General features: G+C 34.9%; 1 protein-coding gene across 2 annotated transcripts in view; it reads right to left on the bottom strand.

Annotated features, from left to right (window-relative positions):
- Positions 1–27,451, bottom strand: part of BRINP3 (BMP/retinoic acid inducible neural specific 3) — a 440,693-nt gene that overhangs the window by 143,999 nt on the left and 269,243 nt on the right. For both annotated transcript variants that reach the window (XM_007101505.1, XM_024130693.1), the window contains one exon: positions 7,092–7,197. In XM_007101505.1, the coding sequence (XP_007101567.1) occupies positions 7,092–7,197 (106 nt within the window). The remainder of the gene's footprint in view (positions 1–7,091; positions 7,198–27,451) is intronic.

Raw genomic sequence — 27,451 nt, 5'->3', positions numbered from 1 at the left:
TGATACGATTTCAATTTTCTTAAATTTATGGAGGCTTGGTTTGTAACCCAAGATATGATCTATCCTAGTGAATGTCCCACGAGCACTTGAGAAGAAAGTGTATTCTGTTGTTTTTGGATGGGATGTCCTATAAATATCAATTAAGTCCATCTGGTCTAATGTGTCATTTAAAGCTTGTGTTTCCTTATTTATTTTCATTTTGGTTGATTTGTCCATTGGTGAAATTGGGGTGTTGAAGGCACCTAGTATGATTGTGTTACCGTCGATTTCCCCTTTTATGGCTCTTAGCGTTTGCCTTATGTATTGAGGTGCTCCTATGTTGGGTGCGTAAAATTTACGATTGTTATATCTTCTTTTTGGATTGATCCCTTGATCATTATGTAGTGTCCTTTTTTTGTCTCTTGTAATAGTCTTTGTTTTAAAGTCTATTTGGTCTGATATGCGTATTGCTACTCCAGCTCTCTTTTGATTTCCATTTGCATGGAATATCTTTTTCCATCCCCTCACTTTCAGTCTTAGGTGTCATTAGGTCTGAAATGTGTCTCTTTTAGACACCATATATATGGGTCTTGTTTTTGTATCCATTCAGCCAGTCTGTGTCTTTTGATTGGAGCATTTAATCCATTCACATTTAAGGTAATTATCAATATGTATGTTCCTATTACCATTTCCTTAATTGTTTGGGGTTTGTTTGTGTAGGTCTTTTTCTTCTCTTGTGTTTCCCACCCAGAGAAGTTCCTTTAGCATTTGTTGTAAAGCTGGCTTGGTGGTGCTGAATTCTCTTAATTTTTGCTTGTCTGTAAAGGCTTTAATTTCTCCATTGAATCTGAATGAGATCTTTGCTTGGTAGAGTAATGTTGGTTGTAGGTTTTTCCTTTTCATCACTTTAAATATGTCATGACACTCCCTTCTGGCCTGCAGAATTTCTGCTGAAATATCAGCTGTTAACCTTATGGGGATTCCCTTGTATGTTATTTGTTGCTTTTCCCTTGCTGCTTTTAATATTTTTTCTTTGTATTTATTTTTTGATAGTTTGATTAATATGTTTGTTTGGCATGTTTCTCCTGTGATTTTTCCTGTGTGGCACTCTCTGTGCTTCCTGGACTTGACTGCCTATTTCCTTCCCCAAGTTAAGGATGTTTTCAACTATAATCTCTTCAAATATTTTCTCAGACCCTTTCTTTTTCTCTTCTTCTGGGACCCCTATAATTCGAATGTTGGTGCGTTTACTGTTGTCCCCGATCTCTGAGACTGTCCTCAACTCTTTTCCTTCTTTTTTCTTTTCTGCTCTGCTGCAGTTATTTCCACTATTCTATCTTCCAGGTCACTTATCCATTCCTCTGCCTCAGGTATTCTGCTATTGATTCCTTCTAGAGTATTTTAAATTTCATTTATTGTGGTGTTCATCATTGTTTGTTTGCTCTTTAATTCTTCTAGTTCCCTGTTAAACGTTTCTTGTATTTTCTCCATTCTTCTTCCAAGATTTTGGATCACCTTTAGTATCATTACTCTGAATTCTTTTTCAGGTGGACTGCCTATTTCCTCATCAATTTGTTTGGTCTGGTGGGTTTTTACCTTGCTCCATCATCTGCTGCATATTTCTCTGTCTTCTCATTTTGTTTAACTTACTGTGTTTGGGGTCTCCTTTTCACAGTCTACAAGTTCGTAGTTCCCATTATTTTTGGTGTCTGCCCCCAGTGGGTAAGGCTGGTTCAGTGGGTTGTGTAGGCTCCCTGGTGGAGGGGACTGGTGCCTGTGTTCTGGTAGGTGGGGCTGGATCTTGTCCCTCTGGTGGGCAGGGCCACGTCTGTTTGCGTTTTTTGAGGTGTCTGTGAACGTAGTATGACTTTAGCCTGCCTCTCTGCTAATGCGTGGGGTTGTGTTCCTGTCTTGCTAATTGTTTGACATGGGGCGTCCAGCACTGCAGCTTGCTGGCCGTTGGGTGGAGCTGGGTCTTAGTGTTGAGATGGAGATCTCTGGGAGAGCTCTCACCAATTAGTATTATGTGGGGCCGGTAGGTCTCTGGTGGTCCAGTGTCCTGGACTTGGCTCTCCCGCCTCAGTGGCTCAGGCCCGACACCCAGCCAGAGCACCAAGACCCTGCCAGCTGCATGGCACGAGAGAAAAGGAAAAAACAAAACAGAACAAAAAATGAACAGATAGACCCCAAGACAAATGGTAAAAGCAAAACTAAATGGGCATAATTACACAAAGAAACATACACACACACTCACAAGAAAAAAAAAAAGGAAGATAGCAACCAAACCAATAAACAAACCCACCAATGAAAACAAGCACTAAAAACCAAACTATGATAAATATAAAACCAAAAACAAATCAAATGCAGAAAGCAAACTCCAAGTCTACAATTGCTCCCAAAGTCTACCTCCTCAATTTTCGGAACATTCATTGTCTATTCAGGTATTCCACAGATGCAGGATTTATCAAGCCAATTGTGGGGATTAATCCGCTGCTCCTAAGGCTTCACAGGGAAATTTCCCTTTCTCTTCTTTGGTCCCAGAGCTCCTGGGCTTCATCTTTGGTTTTGGCCACGCCTCTGCATGTAGGCCACACTTAGGCATCTTTTCCCTGCCCAGACAGTGGAGTGTTAAAGCAGGGGCTGATTGGGGCTCTCCTGCTCACTGAGGCCGGGGAAAGGGAGGGGTACGGTAGTCATAATTGAAATGTGGGGCGTGCCTGCAGAGGCAGAGGCCAATATGATGTTGTAACAGCCTGAGGCCTGCTGTGTGTTCTCTCAGGGAGTTGGCCCTGGATCATGGGACCCTGGCAGTGGTGTGCTGTACAGGCTCCTGGGGGGTTGTGGGTAGTGACCTTTGTTTGCACAAAGGATTCTTGGTGGCAGCAGCAGCAGCTCTAGCAGTCTGTGCCCACCTCTGGAGTCCAAGATGATATCTGTGGCTTGCCCTTTTCTCTGGAGCTTGCTTAGGCAGTGCTCTGCTGTCTCTGGAGCTTGTTTAGGCGTTGTTCTGAATCCCTTCTCCTTGTGCACCCAAAAACAGTGGTCTCTTGCCTCTCCGGCAGGTCCTGACTTTTTCCCAGACTCCCTCTCGGCTAGCTGTGGCACACTAGCCCCCTTCAGGCTGTGTTCATGCAGCCAACCCCAGTCTTCTCCCTGGGATCTGACCTCCCAAGCCTGAGCCTCAGCTCTCAGCCCTCACCTGCAGCTGTGGCACACTAGCCCCCTTCAGGCTGTGTTCATGCAGCCAACACCAGTCTTCTCCCTGGGATCTGACCTCCCAAGCCTGAGCCTCAGCTCTCAGCCCTCACCTGCCCCGGCGGGTGAGCAGACAGGCCTCTCGGGCTGGTGAGTGCTGGTCGGCACCGATCCTCTGCGGGAATCTCTCCGCTTTGCCCTCCGCACCCTGTTACTGCGCTCTCCTCCGTGGCTCCAAAGCTTCCCCCCTCTGCCACCCGCAATCTCTGCCCACGAAGGGGCTCCTAGTGTGTGGAAAGTTTTCCTCCATCACGCCTCCCTCCCACTGGTGCAGGTCCCATCCCTATTCTTTTGTCTCTGTTTTTTCTTTTTTCTTTTGCCCTACCGAGGTTTGTGGGGAGTTTCTTGCCTTTTGGGAAGTCTGAGGTCTTCTGCCAGCATTCAGTAGGTGTTCTGTAGGAGTTGTTCCACATGTAGATGTATTTTTGATGTATTTGTGGGGAGGAAGATGATCTCCACATCTTACTCCTCCGCCATCTTGAAGGGCTCCATGATAAATAACTTTTAAAAACAAATATTATCTGTTCCTTGAAAACTCATGATTTAATGAATTTATAGAGCTCTGTTAATTAGTTTATGGGTTTTTTTTTGCTAGAAATATACATTAATATAAATTATTTCAATATAAATTATTTACCTTCTTTTAATTTTTATATGTGTAAAGCTTTGAGAAAATTTGTTCCAACATATCAATAAACTATAGGAAAGAAAAAAAAATTTAAGCAATATCATCAGATTTTTATTACAAGCAAAAGATAAATGCATGGTGTCCCATCTTTAAAAGTTACATTAAATCTTCTATTTGATAATAATGCCATCCTTTGCCAATTTTGATGAAATAAAACATTAGGAACTAACTGATCTGGAAAAGTGTTTCTTACCTAGTCATATGGATCATTCCATTTCTGGGAATTTTACTAAAAAGTTACTACCAAGATTTTATAACTTTTAATTACTACTCTTACCCTTTCACTCAAATGTACCTTGCTTGATATGTTAAATTCATAAGGGGTTGAAGAAATTGGAATATCATTAATCTCAATGTGTATTTGCTCACACTTCTTATGAATTACATTTTGTCATATGTTTTAAATATATTTTATGAATAATTTAGAGTTGTAGATATGGATATTTCAGTTGTTTTTTTTTTTTAAATGTCTGTTCTGTACCCTAATTGGCAAAGCCAGACAGATAAGCAGGTAAATCCTGCTTACTCACTACCAGAAAACATTTCATTTCATTTGTTTTCAGTCAAAATCAGTGTGTTAATGTGTAATGCATCTCTCTGACATCTCATTTATGAATGTCAATTCCAATGTTAAGTCATGGAATTCTTTCTGAATTTGTTGCCTAATGTTGTAGCTTCAATAATTCTTACTGATGCTTTCTTTGCTCTGATAAAATTCTACTTCAGGAGTAATTCTTCTTCTTCTACAAGAGTAGAGGTTTGGAAGAAGAAGGTCAATACTGAAAAACTCGTACAATTCTAGATTCCTCTCAATAATAGAGCTGAATTCAGAAGATCTCCAAATGGGTCAAACACTGATTCTAATGCTTCACCTTGTGCTTACAAACAAAACAGGAGACACTAATTCTCTCTTTCTCTCTCTCTTTTTCTTTCTCTCTCTCTGTGTATATACATATATGTATATATATATATATATATATATATATACACACACACACACAATATGTCATGTATGTCTATATCCATCTATCCATAAAACCAACCAACTTACTATCTAACTAACTATGAAAGACACGAAGACCTCTGGTGGTACCTTAATAAAAGATTCTTCAGAGACACAAGTTTTTCCAATTGCCACATATAGTGATCCAGAGTTTTTTATACCCTTTAAAGAAATGTATCATGGTAAGTTTATTCCAGAATTTGTGAATGCTTTGCATTCTTTTTCAAAGTGGAGAAGAGCTACTATTAAAGGTAGATTGAAAGTTGAATCAACATGATACTTGTACTATAAGTACAGATGAAATTTAAGAAAGAGTACAAGGGAAATTGAGGGTCTCGATATTGATTTCCTAATGTTATGTTTGGAAGGATCTTTGTTCATTGGGATACAAATATAGTTGCAATAGACAACTGAAAATATATGCCTAGCAAATAAAAAAGGTGAAAGAGATGCAGGTTTCTGCCTTACAAAAATTGAGGAGAGTAGAAATAGTAGTTATATAAGAAGTATTGATTCATTTATTCCTTGTGTTAATTTTTCTTCAAAGAAGATGGGAGGCTGAAGTTTTGTGGGGTTTTTTGTTGTTTTTTGTTGTTGTTGTTGTTTTTTGCGGTACACAGGCCTCTCACTGCTGTGGCCTCTCCCGTTGCGGAGCACAGGCTCCGGACGTGCAGGCTCAGTGGCCATGGCTCACGGGTCCAGCCGCTCTGCGGAATGTGGGGTCTTCCCAGCCCAGGGCATGAACCTGTGTCCCCGGCATCAGCAGGCAGACTCTCAACCACTGCGCCACCAGGGAAGCCCAAGTTTTGTGTTTATAATATTTTTAAAACTGAACACAGTGATTCACAAAGAGTAAAAATCAATATATAGTGTTAATAAATAAAATTTAATAATAAATCAATTGAAATAAACATATTTGTTATAAACATTCTGTCTTTTTCTATTAAAGTTAATACTCTGATGGAAACAATACATACATTTAAAAAGGGGTGACTAGTAGAGAATTACAAGTAATATTGATAGATTGGGTTTCTATTTAAATTAGAGAAAATATTTCAATAACTTTAAATCTAAAATTGACAATGATAAATTGGATAGCATTTAAAGTTTAAAAATGTTAAGTGCTTTCTTTGTGATTTTTATACAATTTAAAATGAATGAAATTCATTTATTATTTAGGGTAAATTTAAATAAACTGATGCCATTACATTTTTTAGATGGAAAAGTTGAGGAAAAAAGGCATAATTTCTGAAACTTTTAAGCATTTTTATGTAAAACTGAATAATGTAAATAAAAATCTAACTTCTGCAATTAAAAAAGGTAGACTAGAAAGAACAACGCAAAACTACCCCTTTGATCAGTCAACTTAATTTAGATGATTTGTTATCACAAAGACATTTCTGAACTTATTCAACTAGTAGGTGTTTAAACATGTGGATTCATAACCTTTCCCTGCCTGTATGAATGAGTAATATACACATCCTTATAACCAGTTAGGATAATATGTATTTGTTAAAATTATTATTTTTAAAAGTCCTCTACTGAATTATCTCACAATATATAGTAATGGAAAGAAGATGATAAATTACCTTTATCACATAATGTATCTTTATAAATGAAATAATGCAAGTATAAGTATTTTGTTAATATATTCTTAAGTATATTTCTGTTTGTCAGAAGAGAAGTGAAGCCTTAATTATCATATTAGGTTATATTTAAAATGTCAAACGTTCACATCACAGTATGCATAAATACGGTTACGATTTTTATCAGAATCTATAAGGAAGATGTCAAAGCTCAGGGAGATCTATGGAAAAACTGCTACTTACTGAGACAATGATTACTGTATGGAAGAAAAGTATTATCACAATACATTTTCAATTGTTATTGATTACTTAATTTAAGAAGTAAAGTGAATTTTGACTTTCCCTTCATCTGGTCTAGAATGTTCATATCAGTTAAAAATTAGGAGATTATCCTTTTATGAGAACTCTAAAAGCCTAGTACTGCACATACAGCTTGAAAGAAAGAAAGAAACAAAGAAATAAAGAAAGAGAGAGGGAGGGAGGGAGCGAGGGAGGAAGGAAGGAAGGGAGAATAAAGAAATCACAACTGGATAACTGTCATTCAGGCTCATAGAGAATTATTGAAATTTTACCTACATACCTTGCAACTGAATCTTATTCTCAGGACTCTGAACCAGAACAGAACTGACAGAATCTAGGTTGTCATAGTTACTGCAGCCAAGAGGACCCGTCCGTGTTTCTGTTACCTAAAGAACAAAACAAAACATCAACTTTATTTTATATACCAGACTTTACCATGTTCTTTCCATTCAATGTAGTTGTCACACACTGATATTATACATCTGACAGTAAACATCACTAAAAGGTCTAGGATCTGATACACACCAACAGTACACCTAAGCACAGAGGAGACAAATGACGCCCTTTATCTTCAATTCCATTTCCTTCTCTTTGGCCAGTCATCAATCTTCAGAGAAAATAATGGAAGCCCTCTTTGGTCAACAACATCCTTCACATAAGCTCACCGATTTTACCCAAGATAAGACAGAGCATGCTTTTAGGTAGAGAGCAAGTTTGACTCATATGAGAATTGTTTTTTGTTTGTTTATCTTTCCTCAATAAATCAAAACCATTTACCAGGCTACGGTCTAAAGACTGATATTATTATTTTATTCTTCTACTTAAAAATCTATAATTTCCTGTTCTTTTATGGTGGTAACAATGTCTAAACTCTTCTGCTTGGCTTCCATCTGCCCCACTTCTCCCAGCAGGCAGGCGATCTTGCTGTCCAGTTGGACTTTGTTAATTCTATACCTCTGCTTATACAACATCCTTCACCTTATCCCACCTTTCTCCTTTTGGACTAATTGGTTTTCTCTATCCTCAAGATCAACCTCATGTTCAAACACCCACACAAAGTAGTCCCTAATGATTCCCACTTGTATTACTTCACCATTTCTATAAAGTTATGGTTTGCAGGGCCCAACCTTAGCACTTAATTATGGAATCACATATTGCAGAGTAATTTTTTTCCCATGGGTGTCTTGGATGGATGGTATCAGGAGATGAGGAGGCATTTAATCAATTATGTCAGACTGGAAATTTGTCCTGAGGATATATTTTTTTAAACCAAATATTTTAAAGCAGAGGGGTATTGGAATCATTTTTGTGTTTTAAAATGATATTCACAACAACCAGAATGGTTTGCAAAACATCATTCAGCTCATTTTATTTCGAGTTCACAGCCACATAATGGCTTCCCATCTCACTCAGGGTAAAAGCCAGAGCCCTTTTCTATGGCTAAAAAGATTCGCTATTTTCCAGCTCCCTGTTACCTCTCTGAACTCATCTCTCTTCCACTTTTCCTCATTTACTCCACTCCAAGAACACTGGCTTCTTTGCTGTTTCCCAAACACATGATAGTTATCCTCCTGCTTCATGATTTTTGACTTGCTGTTCCCGAACCTGGAATGTTCTTCCTCGAAATATTTCTAAGCTCACTCGTTCACTTCAAGTTTTTGTTCAAATGTCTCTCTCTCTGGACTTCTTGGACTAACCTATTCTAAATGAATATACCTTCCCACATTTCCCTCTTCCAACCATTATTTCCTTTGCTCCTATCTTAGTTGGAAACATCCAGTAGAAGAAGTGACAATGTAGATATATTTCTTAGAAGTTACGTCGAAGATGGGATTACTATTTTAGGAATCAAAAACTTATAGGTGATAATCGAAGATAGAGCGATGGACACTTTAGCTCAGATGCATGGAGGGAATGCATAATTGTATCATGACAACTCTACCATATTTTCTAAACAACGAGTCCTTTAGAATAACCGAGATTGGCTATGAGCACAGAGCAACAATTGGGAATGTGATTTACTCTTTCTCTAACACCACACTGACTGTGTAGTCCTCTACTGCTGTTCTCCAGTGGTGACACAGAATATCCCTTACTTTGTTCAGGAAAATAATTTCTGATGTTGATATGTGTCACATACATGCATGTGCATGTATATGTGTGTATGATTAATATTAAATATAAATGATTAATCACAAATGAGTAAAAGGAAGATTAAGGCACCAAAGGAAATATTTAGAATTTAAGAAGATTTAAATCTTCATCTTGTCCTATCAAGTAGCTTAACTATTTTACCCCAACACACACAAATGTATACACACCACATTAATATAAAGAAATTCCAATGTTTGTCATTTTTAAGGAAGTTTTCTAAATAAAAGTGGCTTAAAGCACATACTCATTGACATAAGATATCTTAGAAATTGGTATGCAATCTCCTGAACACTTAACCGTTGAAAGAGGATAAACAGTATTATTTTATCTCATTAGAGATAGTCCCTTATATTCAGTTACTGTGTTCTTGAGAATAAATGCAGATTTAAATAACAGTCTTATAAATTTAGAGTTTTGAATATCTCTAGCTACCTCTATAGCTACAGATCATTTTATTCCCTTACCTTTCACAGCATACAATAATAAAATATAGTATATCCTACTGATGACTTAATTTTGTTCTTTACCATTCACAGCTGACTTCACTGATCATTGTCTGATTTAATATAAAAATTCACAAACTAGCACATTCAATGACGCAAATCCATTTTTCCAATTGTATTATATTTTAAGAACCTTACATGTCAGCATTAATAAATGTGTCAATACTTATTTTATATGTTCAATACTAGTGAAAGGAATAAAAATGAAAAGAAAGTAATAAAAACTAACTTATTGTACAAACAGTTCTATAGAGATATTAACTCTACCAAAAAATGAATTATGTAGTTGTGTCACAAGAGCTTGAACTTTTGTTCATCAGCTGACAGATGAACATCTGATTTTGGGGTCTCCATATATAATGTAACAAAGGAAGAGTTATTCAATAGCTAAACTTAAAAATGATTAAGGGCTTCCCTGGTGGTGCAGTGGTTGGGAATCTGCCTGCCAATGCAGGGGACACAGGTTCAAACCCTGGTCCGGGAAGGATCCCACGTGCCACGGAGCAGCTAAGCCCGTGAGCCACAACTACTGAGCCTGTGCTCTAGAGCCCACCAGCCACAACTACTGAAGCCTGCGTGCCTAGAACCCGTGCTCCACAACAAGAGAAGCCACCACAATGAGAAGCCCGCCACGGCAACGAAAAGTAGCCCCCGCTCGCCGCAACTAGAGAAAGGCTGCGTGCAGCAAGTAAGACCCAATGCAGCCAAAAATAATAAATAAATAAGTTAATTAATTGATTAATTTTAAAAAGAACTCAAAAAAAATGATTAAGACTGACAATAACCCAGTACTGATAGCATTCAGTGTTTTGATAAATGACATATAGAATGAGAAAAAATATTTTTTGATACTTATCTCTTGGTGAGAAGATGTTGAAACAGGGAACACTGTTTTCAGGATACAAAAATGATGTTATTTCTGAGGTGTTACATTGATTTGTGGTTTTATCTGAATATTATGAGGAAAATTAATGTTCTTGAGGGGCTGGGAAATTGAAAAGGGGAGTGGAATGTACAGAAATGGAAGACATGGGTAGGTCAGCTGTGGAATGTAAATTCAAACTGTGTTTAGCACAAATTTGTCTTCAAAATGTAACAAATGTGCTCTTCTCTAATTGACCACTTATGTGAACTGTGTTTATATATATTGTTAAAATTCAGAAAGGATATTAAAAGTATAGTAAATGGAAAAAAATGCCCATGTTTTCATTTCAACTTTTCCTATATTGTTTCTATTTTGTTTCATTAAGCTGATGTCTATTATTTTCACAGTTGGAGAATTTTACAGAGAGTAAAAGAAAATAAATAATCTTCCTAATTCGAAGAGATGACTTGGAAGTAATTATGTAAACAATAATATAAATTCAACTTTATTTAGGTTAAGATAAAGTGTTATAGATAATTCAGTTGGAAATAAAAAGTCTGTTATTTTTGATCAAATTTTCTGAGTCTTACACATTCTTAAGATAATATCATGCCACAATGATGCATTGGAGTTATAAAGTTAATTCAGAAAGAATTAGTTGAAGAAAAACTATCTCAAGCAAAAAAATAAACTATCTCAAGGAAAAAAAATAAAAAAGTTAAAACGATGAAAAAAAAGTGGGACAAAAAAAGAGTAAACAAACAAAAACACATCACATTCCTGAAGGAAAATAGTACTATTAGTACTAAAGTTCTATTAGAGAGTCCATTGTCTTAAAATTAACACACTATATATTTAAAATATTTCCAGTCAAAATCATAATCATGTTATATAATTTGAAGAAAATAGACTTAAATGAGAATGCTCAGGTCACCATCATAGCTCCACTGCTTACTAGAGAGGAACCGATCTAAGATTCAAGTTTCTGTCTGGTGAAATGGGTAAAATTTTCTTACAGCGTAAAGAGGTTGTGAAGAAAAATGAGATAATCCATGATATGTGCTTATCATGGGCCTGGACCACAGTAATGATTTCATAGTAAATGTAAAATGTGTGTAAATGTTTACTATTAAAAGGCAGAGGCACAATAACTCTATGGTAAACTTACTGGAATCATTCATAGTTCACCTCTCAATTAAGGCTGTAAAATCCTATTATTTTTTCTGACATCAGTGCTGCATGTTAACATTTTTCTCTGTAGACAGAGAAAGGGTGCCTGTGTTTTAGAACATCCTAAATCAAACTCACCCTTAAATGAGGCTATGCACAAATTTTGTACATCATATCAATATGCAAATCAAGTACAATATAGTAAGAATAATCCACAACAAGACTAAATCAGAAATATTGGTATAGAAAAAACAATGCGTAGTTCAACTGCATAGAACAGAAAAGAACATGAACGGAAAAGAACAACAACAGCAACTACACTGAAAATAGAAAAAGTTTCCTTATCTCTAGTGTAAAAGACAATCAAGAGTCTCTCAAAAAAGTATGCTTGTATGAGAAAATCTTTATCCACACTGAAAGAAAAAAGTGAAAGAAAATGTATACGCACTTTGTAAAATTATACATACACGTATGTTATAAATAGCTCTGTGAACCTCCTATTGCTCTAAGCTTTTTTCAGATGAAACAGTTTGGTTCACCATTTTAACTGAACTGATTATTGTTTATCAACAACATAATAAAATGCATGATTGTATGAACAGTTATCTCTTATTGCAAATCTGTAAATACACATTTTTTAAAGTTTATAATGTTCCTAGAAACTTTATCTGAAATCAAGAGGGAGAAATATTTTTACCTCCTAAACTCAAAGAAAGACAGGAATGTGTCTATTCTCTATTACAATGACTTGTCATCTATAAACTATTTATTGATCATATGATAATAAATATGGAATAGCAGGATTATTGTTCCAAAATGTCATTTTTAATGACAAAATTAATAAATATGCATGTTGGAAATTCAAGCAATGAAACAAATTGAAAAGCCCAGAGGAACAACTACTTTCCCACAATTATATATTTGCCTTCATCTTTTTATCAGACTTGAAAATGGTTAAAATTAGGGGCAACTGCTATTCACGGCCATCGTTTATTCACAGCACCAAATTTTCATGTGCTTACATTTTTACAGCCATTTTCTCCTTAAAAAATATTGCATTTAATTTGTTTCAAAATTATACTAGAGTATATTGAAACAGTTTTTGAATAATTTAATATCACCATTGATTATGTATATGAAACAACAGAATATTGATAAGTACAATTTGGCTCATTTACAAAGAGTTATGCACAGAGAGAGAATCTAGTGTCTCCCCTGTGGATTTGATTATCTCTTCTAGAGACCTACATCTTAGCTAGATAATACAAAAGAAATGCTAATATTTAAGAGCGTATCTTGACTATCCCATATCATAGTAAGAGAAATGCATTTACACGGGGGGCTGGGGTGGAAGGAGCAGTGAAATTGGTTACTGGTACCTACATCTGGATGAACTGCAGTACCAGATACTGCCTACATTTTTTAGTGTGGACCACATTCTTCCATATTTCATTCAAAAATGCCATACAATATAGTACACTTCAAATGCCACTACTTCCAGAAATAATCTTTTTAATCTTTAATCACCTAACACACTTAAAAATTTTTTTTGTTAAGAATAAATTAGAGGACATCAACCATATTTGTCTCATATTGCACTTTCGATGTTTTAACAAGTTTTCTCACTTAATATAAGAACTGGTAATTTTTTAAAAATAAAAATAAAGATGTATTATTGTATAAATTTTTCCTCAAAATTTATTCATTTTACTATCTCTTTCTTTATTAAAAGACATTAGTTAGCGTCATTGCAATCCAATAAATGACTCATATCCAGAATATATGAAGAAATCTATAGGACTTCTGGTTTCCAGTTCTGCATATATGGAGGTTGGAAGTCACTACTCCCTCCTAACAACGTCAAACCCTAACAATAAGGAAAACAGACTGAAAAATGAACAACTCTTCTTGGACCCATCAGAGAAGGAAGCAAACTGCTACCCCCAAGATTGGAAAGACAGGGAATACAGGGAGTCATAGTTCAGAGCAGAAACTTGAGAGTTGAAACAAGTATGGGAATCAGTGCTAAGGTAGGAAAAACTGAACTTCCATTGACAAATGGCTAGAGAGTAAGTGTGTGGAAAAGTCTGGGAGTTAAAAACTCCAGAGGGACCCAGTCATAAAAAGGGTCCTCATCATATTTTGAGATTTACCTCCAGGAGCTCAATCAGGTTCCTACAGTAAATATTAAAGAAAAATCCCCTCTTGCTTCCCACAGTGCGAGGGGAAACTGAACCATTTTGAAATACTGTGGAGCACTCCGCTCTCCTCTGCCCTCAGGGGAAACTAGTTAACCAGAGCCAAACTCTCTGTGGGACTATCTGAGCCTAACTGACCTAGGGGAAGGGGAATACCTAATTCCAGCCCACTTTAGCCATCTTGTCACACTCCAGGGGTGAGGAAGAAAAGGACTGAGAAACTCTCGTGAAGTTTACAGTCCAAAGGCATAGGCTCCATAAAAGACAGACCAAACTATAGGACCATGGAATGCTTCCCCTTCCCCGCACCTCATCATCACATTACTAAAGGCCTGTTTATAGTAGTTCCTTTTACCCAGTACGTCATGTCCAGCTGTCAAGAAAAAAAGTACAAGTTATACCAAAAGGCAAGAAACACAATCTGAAGAGACAGAGCAAGCACCAGAACAAGACATGACAAAGATGCTGGAATGATCAGATCAAGAACTTAAAACCACTATGATTAATATGCTAAGGGCTCTAATGGATAAAGTAGAGAGCATACAAAATCATAGACAATATAAGCAGAGAGATGGAAATCCTAAGAATGGAAAAGAAATGCTAGAGGTAAAAAGCACTGTAACAGAAAAGAAGAATGCCTCTGATGGGTTTATCAGTAGACAGGTCTGAGAAAGAATCTCTGAGCTAGAGGATATATCAATAGCATCCTCAAAAATCAAAAGCAAAGACAACAAAGACTGATTTAAAAAAAAAACACAGAACAGAATATCCAAGGATTGAGGGACAACCACAAAGGGTGTGACACAAACATAATGAGAATACCAGAAGGAGAAGAAAGAGAACAAGGAACAGAAAAAAATATTTGAAGCAAGAATGACTGAGAATTTCCCCCAAATTAATGTTCAAGATCAAACCACAGATCCAGGAAGATCAGAAAACACCAAGTAGAAAAAAATGCCTAAAAACGATACTAGGCATATCATTTTTAAATTACAGAAAATAAAAAATAAAGAAAAAATCCTGAATGAAGCCAGAGGAATAAAATACGCTACCTATAGAGGAACCAAGATACGAATTACATCTGGCTTCTCTTCAGAAACAAAACAAGTAGACATTGAAATATTTATGGTGTTGAAAGAAAAAAACACCAACCTAGAATTTTGTACCCTACAAAGTTAACCTTCAAAAATGAAGGAGAAATAGACTTTCATACACAAAAATTGAGGAAATTTGTTGTCAGTAGACTTGCCTTGCAAGAAATGTTAAATGAAGATCTTCATAAAGAAGAAAAAATATTATAGGTCAGAAACTCAGATCTATATAAAGTAACAAAGAACATCAAAGAAGGAATATGTGAAGACAAAATAAAACCTTTTTATTTTTCTTATTCTTAATTGACCTAACTGATAATAGTTCATTCAAAATAATACCAAAAATGTATAAATTATGTATGTTTACATATATATCTTATGAGTATATATATCTTATGTGTGTATTGCATATATATATATATATATACACATGTATATATATATAAGTGAAATGAATGACAAAAATGATAGAGTAATACAAGGGATGGGAGGGAAAATTAAGCTTATTTTGTTATTATAAGGTACTCACACTACCCATGAAGTGATATAGTGTTATTTGAAAGTGGACTTGAATTAGCTATAAATGTATATTGCACACTCCAGAATGATGACTAGAAGATGTAAAAAAAAAAAAAAAAAGAAAAATAAAGAATTATAACTAATATGCTTCAGAAGAAGAGAAAATGGAATAATATAAAATGCTCAGTTAAAACTACAGAAGGCAGACAAAGAGTGGAGGACAAAAAAAGGAACAGAGAACAAGGGCAACAAATAGAAAACATTAATGAATATGGTAGATATTAATGCAGCTAAATCAATAATCACTTGGAACATCAATACATTAAAAGACAGAAATTGTCAGAATGGAGCAAAAAACAAGGCCAAACTATAGACTGTCCACAAGGAACCCACTTTAAATATAAATCTACATACAGATTAAAAGTAAATAAATGGAGAAAAATATACAATTCTAACACTAATCAAAAGAAAGTAAGAGTATAATTACATAACTATTTTAATTTCAGACAGAGCAGACTTTGAAGCTAGTAAAGTAACAAGGGATAAACAAGGGCATCACACAATGATGAAAATATCAACTCTCCAAGAGATATAATAATACTTAATATGTATGTGCCTAACAACAGTGTATCAAGCTATATGAGGCAAAAATTAATAGAACTGTAAAAAGAAATGGATGAATCCAATAGCTTAGTTGGAAATTTCAACACCCTTCTATTAGAAATGGACAGGTCCAACCTGCAAAAATGTAAGTAAACCTTAATTTACAACTTACTGTTGTAAACCAACAGTAAGATGGCAACAGCAATACTTAAAAAAACACTTGACAAACAGACAACATTAGCATCTAATCATCATGAAACTCTGCAATTTCCTTATGAGGGAATTTAAAAGAACAATGAGATAGCATTACCCCTTCCCAAATATCTTAAAAGAGTATAATGATAGAATATGCCAAATGCTGATAATAATGCAGAAGAAGTGTAATTCTCATACACTGCAGCTGGGACTGTAAATTAGTACCACCACTTACACTTTAGAAAATTCTTTGAAACTATCTACATAAGCAGATGGAGGCAAATCTTATGAGCCCAACCTACAGCCAACAAAAATATGAACATGTGTGTAACCTAAAGACACATGCAAATAGGTTCATAGCAACACCATTCTCAATAATCCCTAACAGAAAAAAAATCAAAATGTTAATCAATAATTCAGTGTATAAGTAAATTGAGGATTTGAATACTGTACCACAATAAGAATAAATTAAAGTCAATGGCACAGAATAACTTGAATGAATCTCACAAATATAATGTTAAATGAAATAAGCCACATATATTATGCTTCCTCCAATATGAAGTTCAAAGTCAGACAAAAGTAATTTATGATGTTACAAGCCAGGATGGTGGTAACACTTTGTGAATAGAAGTTATAGTAGAGGATATAAGGGGACTTCTTGGATTCTGGTAGTGTTCTGTGTTTTATATAGATGATGGAAGCTCAAATGTGTTCCAATCTCAATACTATGATTGTGCACTTTTCTGTATATGTGTTATATATCAGTAAAACATTTACCAATAAAAGTTGGTTAACATTATTCTCCTCATGAATTACATCAGGGCAGGTACCATGTCATCTACATCTACATCTATATGGATATCTATGTATCTATCTACCTATCAATTTATATATCTGTCTGTCATCTATCTATCCATCAGTCATCTATTTATACTACAATACTAGCTTGGATCTTTGCACATGTATCCTTTCAAATTATTATTATAATGTGATTTTGTAAAAAAATGTGCTAAAATCTGACAATGATTGTGAAAAACAAATGACTTATTTTTAGATTATTAACATAATAGCTTACTTAATCAAATCAAATCCCCTTTTAATCATCTTAAAATATCATATTTATTTTATCTTTTTTCAAGGCCACAATTATGCCTATTCTGTAATTGCAGATATGCAAATGATAAAGCAATTCTATATACTAGGCACTAACTTATAGATTAATCATTCATTTTTATTTTGTAGTTACTCATAATTGCAAAATATATACTTATCTCTGATAAAAAGAAAATAGCCCTTTCCTAATAATCTCATCTATAGGTATAACAATAAAATTATGATTATATAAGCAAGCTAATTAAATATTCCATTTTTCCTAATGGGAATTAATTTTTAGGTTTACTTTGGTTAAAAGTTTTGAAATCCTTTGCAAATAAATCATTGTTTGATATTTAAAAGATAAGAGTTTACTGAATTTCTATAATACTCAAAACAGAAACCCTAATAATGACAACAGTATCAGAAAAAGACTTCATGGGTCTACTTGGAAAGACTTCTGAAAGCAACGATGTTTTAAACAAAATTAAAAGCACTATTTCCCAAGAGTAGAACGTTATTTGAGAGAGTAAATATACTAAGCATCAGGAGACTGAAATCCTCAAGATATTTTAATATCTTACTCCTTTTTCTTATCACAAAATTTTCTGTTTCAATATGGCAATTATAAAATTACAATCATCTGCTTCCATTTTTTTTTTTTAACTGTAAACTCCCTATTCGTAGTTAAACACAGTACCTGGCACGTGGCAGAAATTCAATAATTGTGAACCAAATTGGTGGATAAATATTTACCTTTTAGTTAGAGTCTTTATTAAAAAATACTTTATTTAACATTTTGAGAACCTCCTGAAGAAAATGGAGCAGTGCTAGCATATATAAATTTTAGAGCTATCGGGAGTCTTAGAAATCATCTAGCCTCACCATCTCATTACACAAATGAGGTATCTGGAACCTAGGGAAGTTTTACCATCTCCCTATCACGTAAGTGAAATGAGAGCTGCAACTGGGTCTTGGAACCTCCTGACTTATAAATCATATACCCATTCCAAATATCATATTGGCTTTCCAAGCTCTAGACTTAATGATTTTGAAACTTTGCTTGTCTTAATCGATCTTACTCATTCTGTCTCTCTCTTTCACTCTCTCTAGCAATAAAGTTACAACAAAGCACAATTTAATTGGTCTGGATTGAAGTACAAGTCAATTAAAACGGTGTAGTATCTTGGTCATTCTCATGAACAATAAATATTGCTATGAATGTGCAGTTGATATAACTTTGATGGGAAGCCAAATGAGTTAGCTTTTATTCTAAGTATTAATTTATTAATGCTTTGAAATATAACTTCCCACATATTCTTAAATTACTCTAGCCCAGACTTCTGAAAAGGAAAATACAAGTGTTGATTAGTTTCTACTATGTCATAAAACAGTATGCTTGTTCTGTTCCTACACATATAAGATCTTTTACCATTGCATATGGTTAAATCTATCAAACTAACAAAAAGCTTTAGAACATGTTGATACCAAAAAAAATAATTTTGTATATATAAATTTATATATATAGTATATGTTATAATTGATTATATGTGATAATTATATCATATGATAATACTTAAACATATTTTATGTATGCAACTATATAAATTTTAGATATAATATATAAACTATAGTTAAGTATATGTGATAATTATATCATATGATAATACTTAAACATATTTTATGTATGCAACTATATAAATTTTAGATATAATATATAAACTATAGTTAAGTATATATAACTATATCATATGATATTGATATTACATATGATAATTATAAATTGTATATAATTAGAAATTAAATACATATATAACACCTGTTTCTTTCAAATGTGAATATTGAGTTAAAAGATATTTTACCATTTTTTTCTTCTGCCAGTCATTAATTTTTATTTCAAAATTTTACTAAGCACTTAACATCAAACTTCAGTTCAATATAGTTCTATTTCTTTACCCTGCTGCAATATTTCTTGGCCTTAATATTTAATTAGAAATGAATTTTCAAACACATTGTTAACTATAGGAAGCATATAAAACTATTCATATTGGAATGAATACATCAGTAGCAATGACTTCCTTAATCTTTTAAATTATTTTATTACTTATAATAGTTTTGTGGGAAAAGTGCAAGTTTACATGTAAAATGTATGTTCTCAAGTGAAAAATACAAAAGTATATCAATGCTAAATTTCCTTGCATCTCCACACAATAATACACATGACAGTACATTATTCACAATTAATATCATGATTTAAAATATATTTGACACTGTCAATGTTTCTTGAAACTGCTCCAAAAATTTAATGCAAGTTTAAAATAGTACATGAGATACAATCAGTGCTCAGACGATTCATGCCTTTACATGAAAATCACAAACATGAATCAAACATAAATTCAATGTAAAGGAGCAGTACCATTGTTGAATTATTTATCTATGCAAATGATTTTATATTGAAAATTATTTCCCCTAATTCAAGTCCCCAGAGTTTCAATAGATAACACACTTTCAACTATTAAAATCATAGATTTATAGGATTGTGGGTTTCTTGACATTTTAAAAAATTGAAGTATAGCTGAAGAATTGTATTCTTAAAAGCTATCGAGTTTATGGGAAGAACAGTGGTACTTTACATGCGAGGATAAAAAGTATAATTATAAACTATATTAAGTTATGTAAATAAATTGTAAAATATAAGGAATGAGAAACAATGTAGATAAAATATAATATGTAAAATAAACTATTAAGTTTTGAGGAGAGTAATACAAAACACATGACACACATTTAATTTAGGGACAAAACAGAGTATGTCTTCTTGGAGAGCAATTGCTTCAGTGCAATTTCCACTTATACTAGCTACTGTGAGTCCAGGCATGGCTACAATGATTGACCTATTGTCTCATACCCTACAAATTATCCTCTATCAAAATAACACACATGTACATGACCCACAATCACCCACATGTAAACCTGTTGAGAAAGACTGTGTATGCCCTTTGAGCATATGTTAAAATACAAAATTGCACAGGAAGCTAGAAAAGAGTTTTCTCAGGTTCTTAAAGTGTCTATTCAGTGTGATATGGAATAAGGTGAACTGGACACAATTTAGTCAGAAGTCCAACTAACATCAGGACTCCTTTATGCTTAAACCATGGTTATCATGAAATTTAAATGTGTGGCACTTGATTGGTCTTGGAGAGGCCAAATCTATATGCTCACCCTTACAGATGTTATTTTGATTTATTTTTTAAATAACACAAAGCTTAAGATCACAGCAATTTTAAGAAAACTCTATAGCAAAAAAAAAAAAAAAAAGCTTTCATTGATTTCTATTTTTTTTTTGGCTTTCTGGGTCTTTTATTTGTACCCATGTATGTCTGTCACCCCCATGAATGGGCCCGGGAGAATCAACTGACCTCCTAGAACACTTCATGCAGTGAGGGGATGGGGTGAAGAAAGAAAGAAAGAAGTGATTCTGATGCATGGGTCACCCTCCACCCCTCCTCACTGGTGTGTTGGGCAGGGAGAAGGGAGGGCCTGATTGTCCTGGTGGCTCAGGGTTGCAGGAGACTGGGGGTGGGTGTGGAGGAGGAGGAAGGGCCAGGCTGAAGGCTGGGCTGTTGGTGTCTCCTCCCACCGTTCACTCTGGGCTTGGGTTTGCCATGGCTTCCTTTGGTCCAAGTTTCGGCCTGGTGCTTAGTTCTGTGTCCCGTTTGGCTATTGGCCCAGAGGCCTTTTTATGCTGCTGCTGCTGCAGGGCCAGCTGCAAGGCCCAGATTCTCAGTGGCTGCATGTAGGCCAGCGAGCGGAACACCCACTGCTGGCAGTATGCCTCCGGCGTCTGGAAGGCCAGGCCCAGGCGTTCCCACACAGTACAGTAGCAGCCTTCAGCCGTCTGGAAGCCTTTCCAAGTCAGGCCCTCTTGGATCATGGTGGCTGCCAGCCCGCAGAGCACACCCACACAGACTTCATCAGACTGAACACTGGATCTATCAGGAACACCATGGGCTGCATTCCATTCAGAGCTCCCACGGCCCCTCCTGCAAAGGCCTGGACATTGAACTCAAAGATAGTTTGGAGAGCACGGACCACATGTGGCGTAGGAAATACCTCACTGTCTCCTTCTCCTAGGCCACTGGCCCTCAGGAACCACTGGCCAGCACACTGGTCAGACATGATGCTATAGGACTGAGGCTGAGCACTGCATAGTTGTAATAGCGGCCACTCCACAGCAGTCTCTCACAGGCCTCTTGGCCCCAGCTAAGGATGGAAGAACATTTATCCTGGACCTCCTGTGCCCCACACAGAGCAGTCATCTTGACCATCACAGCCATAGCTGCCAGCCACAGTCCTCCAGAGTAAGCACTGGGGTCTGTGGTGACCCATCCATCATAGGTTTGGTCTGCATAGCCTCCATTCTCAATGAGTCCATCTTGGTCCTTGTCAAACTTCACTTCAGACTCCATCACAGCCAGACACACAGGCTACATGTCCCTCAGGAAGCACTGGTCAACCATCAGGTAATAGTCCCAATAAACCTGCAGCACAAACTTCAGGTTCAGGTCCTTCCAGTCTGCTATTAGATTTCTAACTACACACACACACACACACACACACACACACACACATATATATATATATATATATATACATATATATATATTTATAAAACTGACATTTTTTAAAAAGCTGCATTTGTGATAGCTATAACTGACGATGTTACATAAATGGTAACCTTGTACCTCATTATATGAAGTCTAAAGGGATATTGTCATTACACTATAGTTGGCTAAAAGTTTTCGATGTATTCAATATTAATGTGAAAAAAATAAGGCTTCACCGCCACAGGGCAGTTACAAACAACAAACACAGATGGCAACCCGGTTCAGGGCTGTGGCATGCCATCTGCATTCTGGCAAGAGTTATTAGGCCACCACTCACATGTTAATGCTACTGTGAGCCTGAATGCCACTTCCCCCGGACCTGAGAAATTACACTTTAGGGAACTCAGAAGCCAGAGGTTTTTTTCTGTTGCTTCACATAAAAAATAGATGTAATCTCAAATAGCATTCATTACATTTGTTTTAGAAATGAAAGAAACAGAAGAGGTAAAACATTAAGAATGATTTTACTTTCTTTATTGTTTATTCTATGACTTGCAATCTCATTGCCTTTTAGTTGTTAAAGCTACTTAAAATTATCACGAATTTTAAAACACAATGGCAATTTCACAATACAAGTACACTTTTTTTGGAGTTCGTGTAAATCATGATATAAAACTTACAGTGTTTTGTAATCATTTTCAACAATGATGTTGTCAGCTATCCTATATAAGTGAAAATACAAAACTAGGAGTTACATGAAATGCTACATTGAATATAACATCACTGAAGAAATGGGATTAGGAGATTCTTCAGCCCCTATTGCTACTCCCTTGGAGAAAGTAATCTCTAATTGCAAAAGAACATGCATGGCTGTTTCCTCTGGTTTTTCTTATTCATTTCCTAAATAGTTTCTGTACCTCTTAATCCAACCACTCCAAGCTGTTCCTTTATCTTGATGTGTTTTCTCTCTTCTTTGATGGAGTAAGCAAAGAAGCAGTTAGGCTGAATATACCAAAGATGTTATAGACTCTAACCTACAACTGAGCAAATGCCACTAAGTTCACAAACAAAAACCTGCTGCCAGGATGAGTGAGCAAAGGGTAACACTAAACACAGCCACTTATTTCATTAATCCTGTTATATAAATTATTTTATCAGTATATTTCTAAATCTATCCAATCTGCCCAATTGGTACTCACCTGGAGTCTCAGTCAAGCAGTTAACTGTGAGCTGATGCTCCAGATGATATAAACACTAACCAATTGACTTATCTACTTTGCTTCCTTTTGACAGAATAGCTAAAAATATGCAGATGCAAATGTCAAGTGCTGGAGGAAAGGCACCCATCACCATATTAGAAGACAATGGCAGCTGTATCAAGGGTGCTGCCACTCTATCATGGCTGGTAGGGCATATAAAGCACACCCTGGGACAATCTGTCACTGTCAAAATGCCAACTGCAAAATGCTCTGCCATACTAAGATACTGAAGCAGGGCACCTGGTTAGAATAGGCTTATGTTGTGTCACAAATTTAATAAAACTATTTCATCATTATTATTTTTAATTTTCGCCTTTAATCTCGGAGTCAGTAGAGTATCGTAACATTTCCCACAGCTCCCACTATTTTATTTCAAAAAAATACTTTCACTAAAATTGTCACATGACTCCTCTGAAATTCCACGTTTAATATGACTGTTCCGAACTACTTATTAAAACATTTCTTATTGCTTCTCATTAGAAATGGAAAACTTTTTATTATAGTCTTTTGAAGTTTCAGCAGTATTGAATATTTCTGAATTCCTTAAGCATATCAAAAGCTTCTGACTTCACTTATCTTATTATAATAGGACAACTAATACCTGTGCACAGACTGGCTAAACTTTCATACCGAGAGGGTCATATTCTTCCATTTGTCACCCAATTAAACAAGCGCACAGAGAACTGATAAGTGCACCACACTAAAACTCAACAGACTGAGGCATAATTAGAGAGAATTGGATTTCTTGTTTCAACTGGCCATTACAGAAATGGTTCTGCTGTCACTCTTTTCTTTCTTCTTTCCTTTCTTTTTTTCTTCTTTCTTTTTCTTTTTCTTTCTTTCTTTCTTTGTTTGTTTCTTTCTTTCCTTTTTTTTTCAAAAAATAATTTGGCTTTGCTCACACACAAAACAGGGCAAATTTAAATTCTTTAGCAACTGATTATCACTAAAAGTCAGCACTAAGATAACTTCAAACGAATTGAAAAACTGTAAGAGAAGGCAGAATCTTATAGTCCACATAAATTACATATGCATTATTAAAATTCTAAGAGCCAGAACAAAGCAATAAATTGGCCAAGTATGTCAGCAATATCAAAATCACATTCTTGGCTCATTTAATTTTTTTGTAAGAAAGCTTTTGTTTTAATTATTCTCTATGGAAGATTTTCAAAATTAGAAAATAATCTGCCTTTTAAAACAAATTATAATTTCATCTTTCCTTGGCTCAGTTGGAAAACAAGTAGTCTTTACTTGCTAACACATTGAGTGTATGAGTATTTGCCCATGCATTATATGGGGCCTGATGAAAACATCTGAGCTGCTACTTCAGCTGTATTATGTTGAGGTGTTATTTCAGCTGTTTAGGTTGGTTGCCTGCTCCCCCTACTTTACTATAAATTTAATTTCCCTTATTGATACAACCATTGTGTCTCCCACTAGCAGCCATTTTTGTCTCCTGAAAGTCTATTACTAATCTATTATCAGTGAGGAAGTCAGATAAGCAAGCTGGGCAGATTTGTTCCTGAATAGTTTCTATGTGAAAATATGGCAGACGCCATATCCTAAAGATATGGGCTTTAGGAATGGAAATCTCTTTTGACTGATTACTCAGGAGTCTTCTCTACTTGCCTTTAAGTTTTCTGACATGATATAGTTTAAGTTATTGAAAAATAACACTCAAATTTTTTAAAGTGATATATTTCAAATTACAAGTATCAGGATTATGCTTAATCCTATAGTTATGCTAAATTTTCAAGCATAGAGGATGAAGCAATTAGGTTACCAGAAAGGGAAAGAAAAAACAAAAGTACAGATGGGAATTAATTTCTATTTCCAGGTTTGTCACCTGTTAGTTATGTAGCTACAAGTTAGAAGTTGCTGAGATTCCACAACAGCCTCCCCATAGATAAAGAAAAATACCTTACCTGAATTACCTTGGGAAAAAATAAATTTTTATATATATTATATTGTATTATATATTATACGTATTACATATATTATATACAATGAACTAGTTAATTTCTATACAAATCCAGGTTTTTGTTATCAAAAAAATAACTAGACTCCACGGTGTACTTCTCATATTAGTCAAGTTTCTGTTAGCAAGGTGGTAACGTACTTAGATATCAGAAATTGTGTATTTGTCCATGTTGATGGATCCGATAGATGAACTGCACATAAGAATTGCACTTGACATACATGAGTACTCAATATATAAGATTTTCTAAGAAAGATATTCCAAAGATAGAGAGACAGATAGATAGATAGAAAGGGAAAGATATCTCAAGAGAGATCTATATCTGTATCTATATTTATATGTAATCTACATATTTGTGTAATCTCTGAAAATGTAGATCAAATTAATTGATAGAATTTTTAAAGAAAACTATATATTTTGAATTGAAAATCATCAAACAATAAAAAGATGAGTTATATAGAAATATCTGAGTCATTTCTTATGGTACAGTTTTAAGACCTATTGTCAACATAAAGATGCTAAAGTTATTCTACAGTTTACCTGTCTTTAATAGTGTAAAACTGAAGTGAATAGTTTCTGGTCCTCTGTATTATACAAAATGATAATCTATCAAATCAGGTTATACCTCCTCAATATTTCTAAATTTTGCACTCTCAATAAAGAAACCTGGGTTCTAGTCTTAATTTAGTTCTTCCTTTTCCTGGTAGAAATCACCCAGAATAATTGGCCTTAGCTGTCTCATATATAAAAGGAGATAATTTAAGAAGATGATCTCTAAAGCCCTTTGATTAACACTTAACCTTATTTCAAATGGTGGTGGGTGGTAGAGGGAGGGAAAAAGGATACCCCTTTGGTTTTCTTTTTCTTTTTCTTTTTTTAAATTACGGACTTTTTTTTGCCTCTCACTGATCTGCTCTACACAATATTAATTGAAATATAATTATATGTATACATTTTTGAGAGATTAACACATATATGTTAATATCTTTATATTAAAAAATTATTTCCATTAGTTCAACCATCCTTCAAAGATTAATCCATATAGTCAATATTGTCATTTGTACCTTGTGCCCAATGAGACTAAACCTTGGAAGGTTCAAATCCATCCAATTCAGCAAATGTTATCAAGGCAAAAAGCCTAGTTTAGTGTCCCTTCTTTGAATGTTTTCTTGTTTCACTCCTGTTTCAGAATTCCTTTCATGTCAACATATGGATTCATTGAAAAAAATGTGTTTTTTAAACAAAATATTTTATCCATCTTTCTTAGTTATTTTCAGTGGAAGATCTGCGTTACCTCTTGCTACATGAGAAGAAGGCTTTGACATTCTTAATCACATTAATTAATTTGCTCTTTCTTTTTTATAGTCTGTTGTTTTGTTTGTTTGCTTGTTTGTTTTAATGGCAAAATACAATCCATTCACATTTTGCCTTCTACTGATATTCTTGATTTGTATCCTTTTTTATGTTAGGATTGTTTTTTATTTTCTTTATCTGATTCTTTCTTCTTTTTCCCTCATTTCACTGATTTAATCACATTGTTATTTACTTCTTTTTTTCTCTTATAATATAGGATATACTGTTATACCTCTGTCTTCCATTAATATTTAGTTTCCCTTTGTCAATACTAATAATCAAAATTATTCTGTGCCATAATATGAAAAGTATATTCCACAAAACTCTATTCCACAATGTGTCCCTAACCTATTAAGATGATATCTTTTGAATATTTTCTTTTCTCACCATCTATTCTTCACCTTTCCCCAAATGAATAAAGACCTTTGGAATCCTATTTTCTTCCACTTTTCAATCAAATACAATATTTTTGTGTATTTTTCCCCTAAGTTTTTATAGTTCTATACTTGCATAAGAATTACTTTTACATTATGTGACTTATGTTTAAAAAATCTTGATTTAGAACTTATATTTTGTATTTTCAAAGACTGTATCCATTTACATTTAGATTGAACTCTATGACTGACTGTACGTGCATGCGCTCATGCACACACACACACAGACACACACATACAGTGTGGCTGAACCACACGGACTCCATTTTGTCATTTCTGTCTTAGGCCTTCTGTCCTACACCTTCCCTTTTTTTTTTTTTTAACATCTTTATTGGAGTATAATTGTTTTACAATGTTGTGTTAGTTTCTGTTGTATAACAAAATGAATCAGCTATATGTATATATATATCCCCATATCCCCTCCCTCTTGCGTCTCCCTCCCACCCCTCTAGGTGGTCACAAAGCACCAAGCTGATCTCCCTGTGCTATGCAGCTGCTTCCCACTAGCTACCTATGTTACATTTGGTAGTGTATGTATGTCCATGCCACTCTCTCACTTCGTCCCAGCTTACGCTTCCCACTCCCCGTGTCCTCAAGTCCATTCTCTACGTTTGCGTCTTTA

Source organism: Physeter macrocephalus, chromosome 4 (assembly GCF_002837175.3).
Source record: "Physeter macrocephalus isolate SW-GA chromosome 4, ASM283717v5, whole genome shotgun sequence".
Taxonomy (NCBI): Eukaryota; Metazoa; Chordata; class Mammalia; order Artiodactyla; family Physeteridae; genus Physeter; species Physeter macrocephalus.
The sequence above is the reverse complement of the archived record's forward strand: the minus strand, read 5'-3'. Positions and strand labels throughout refer to the sequence as shown.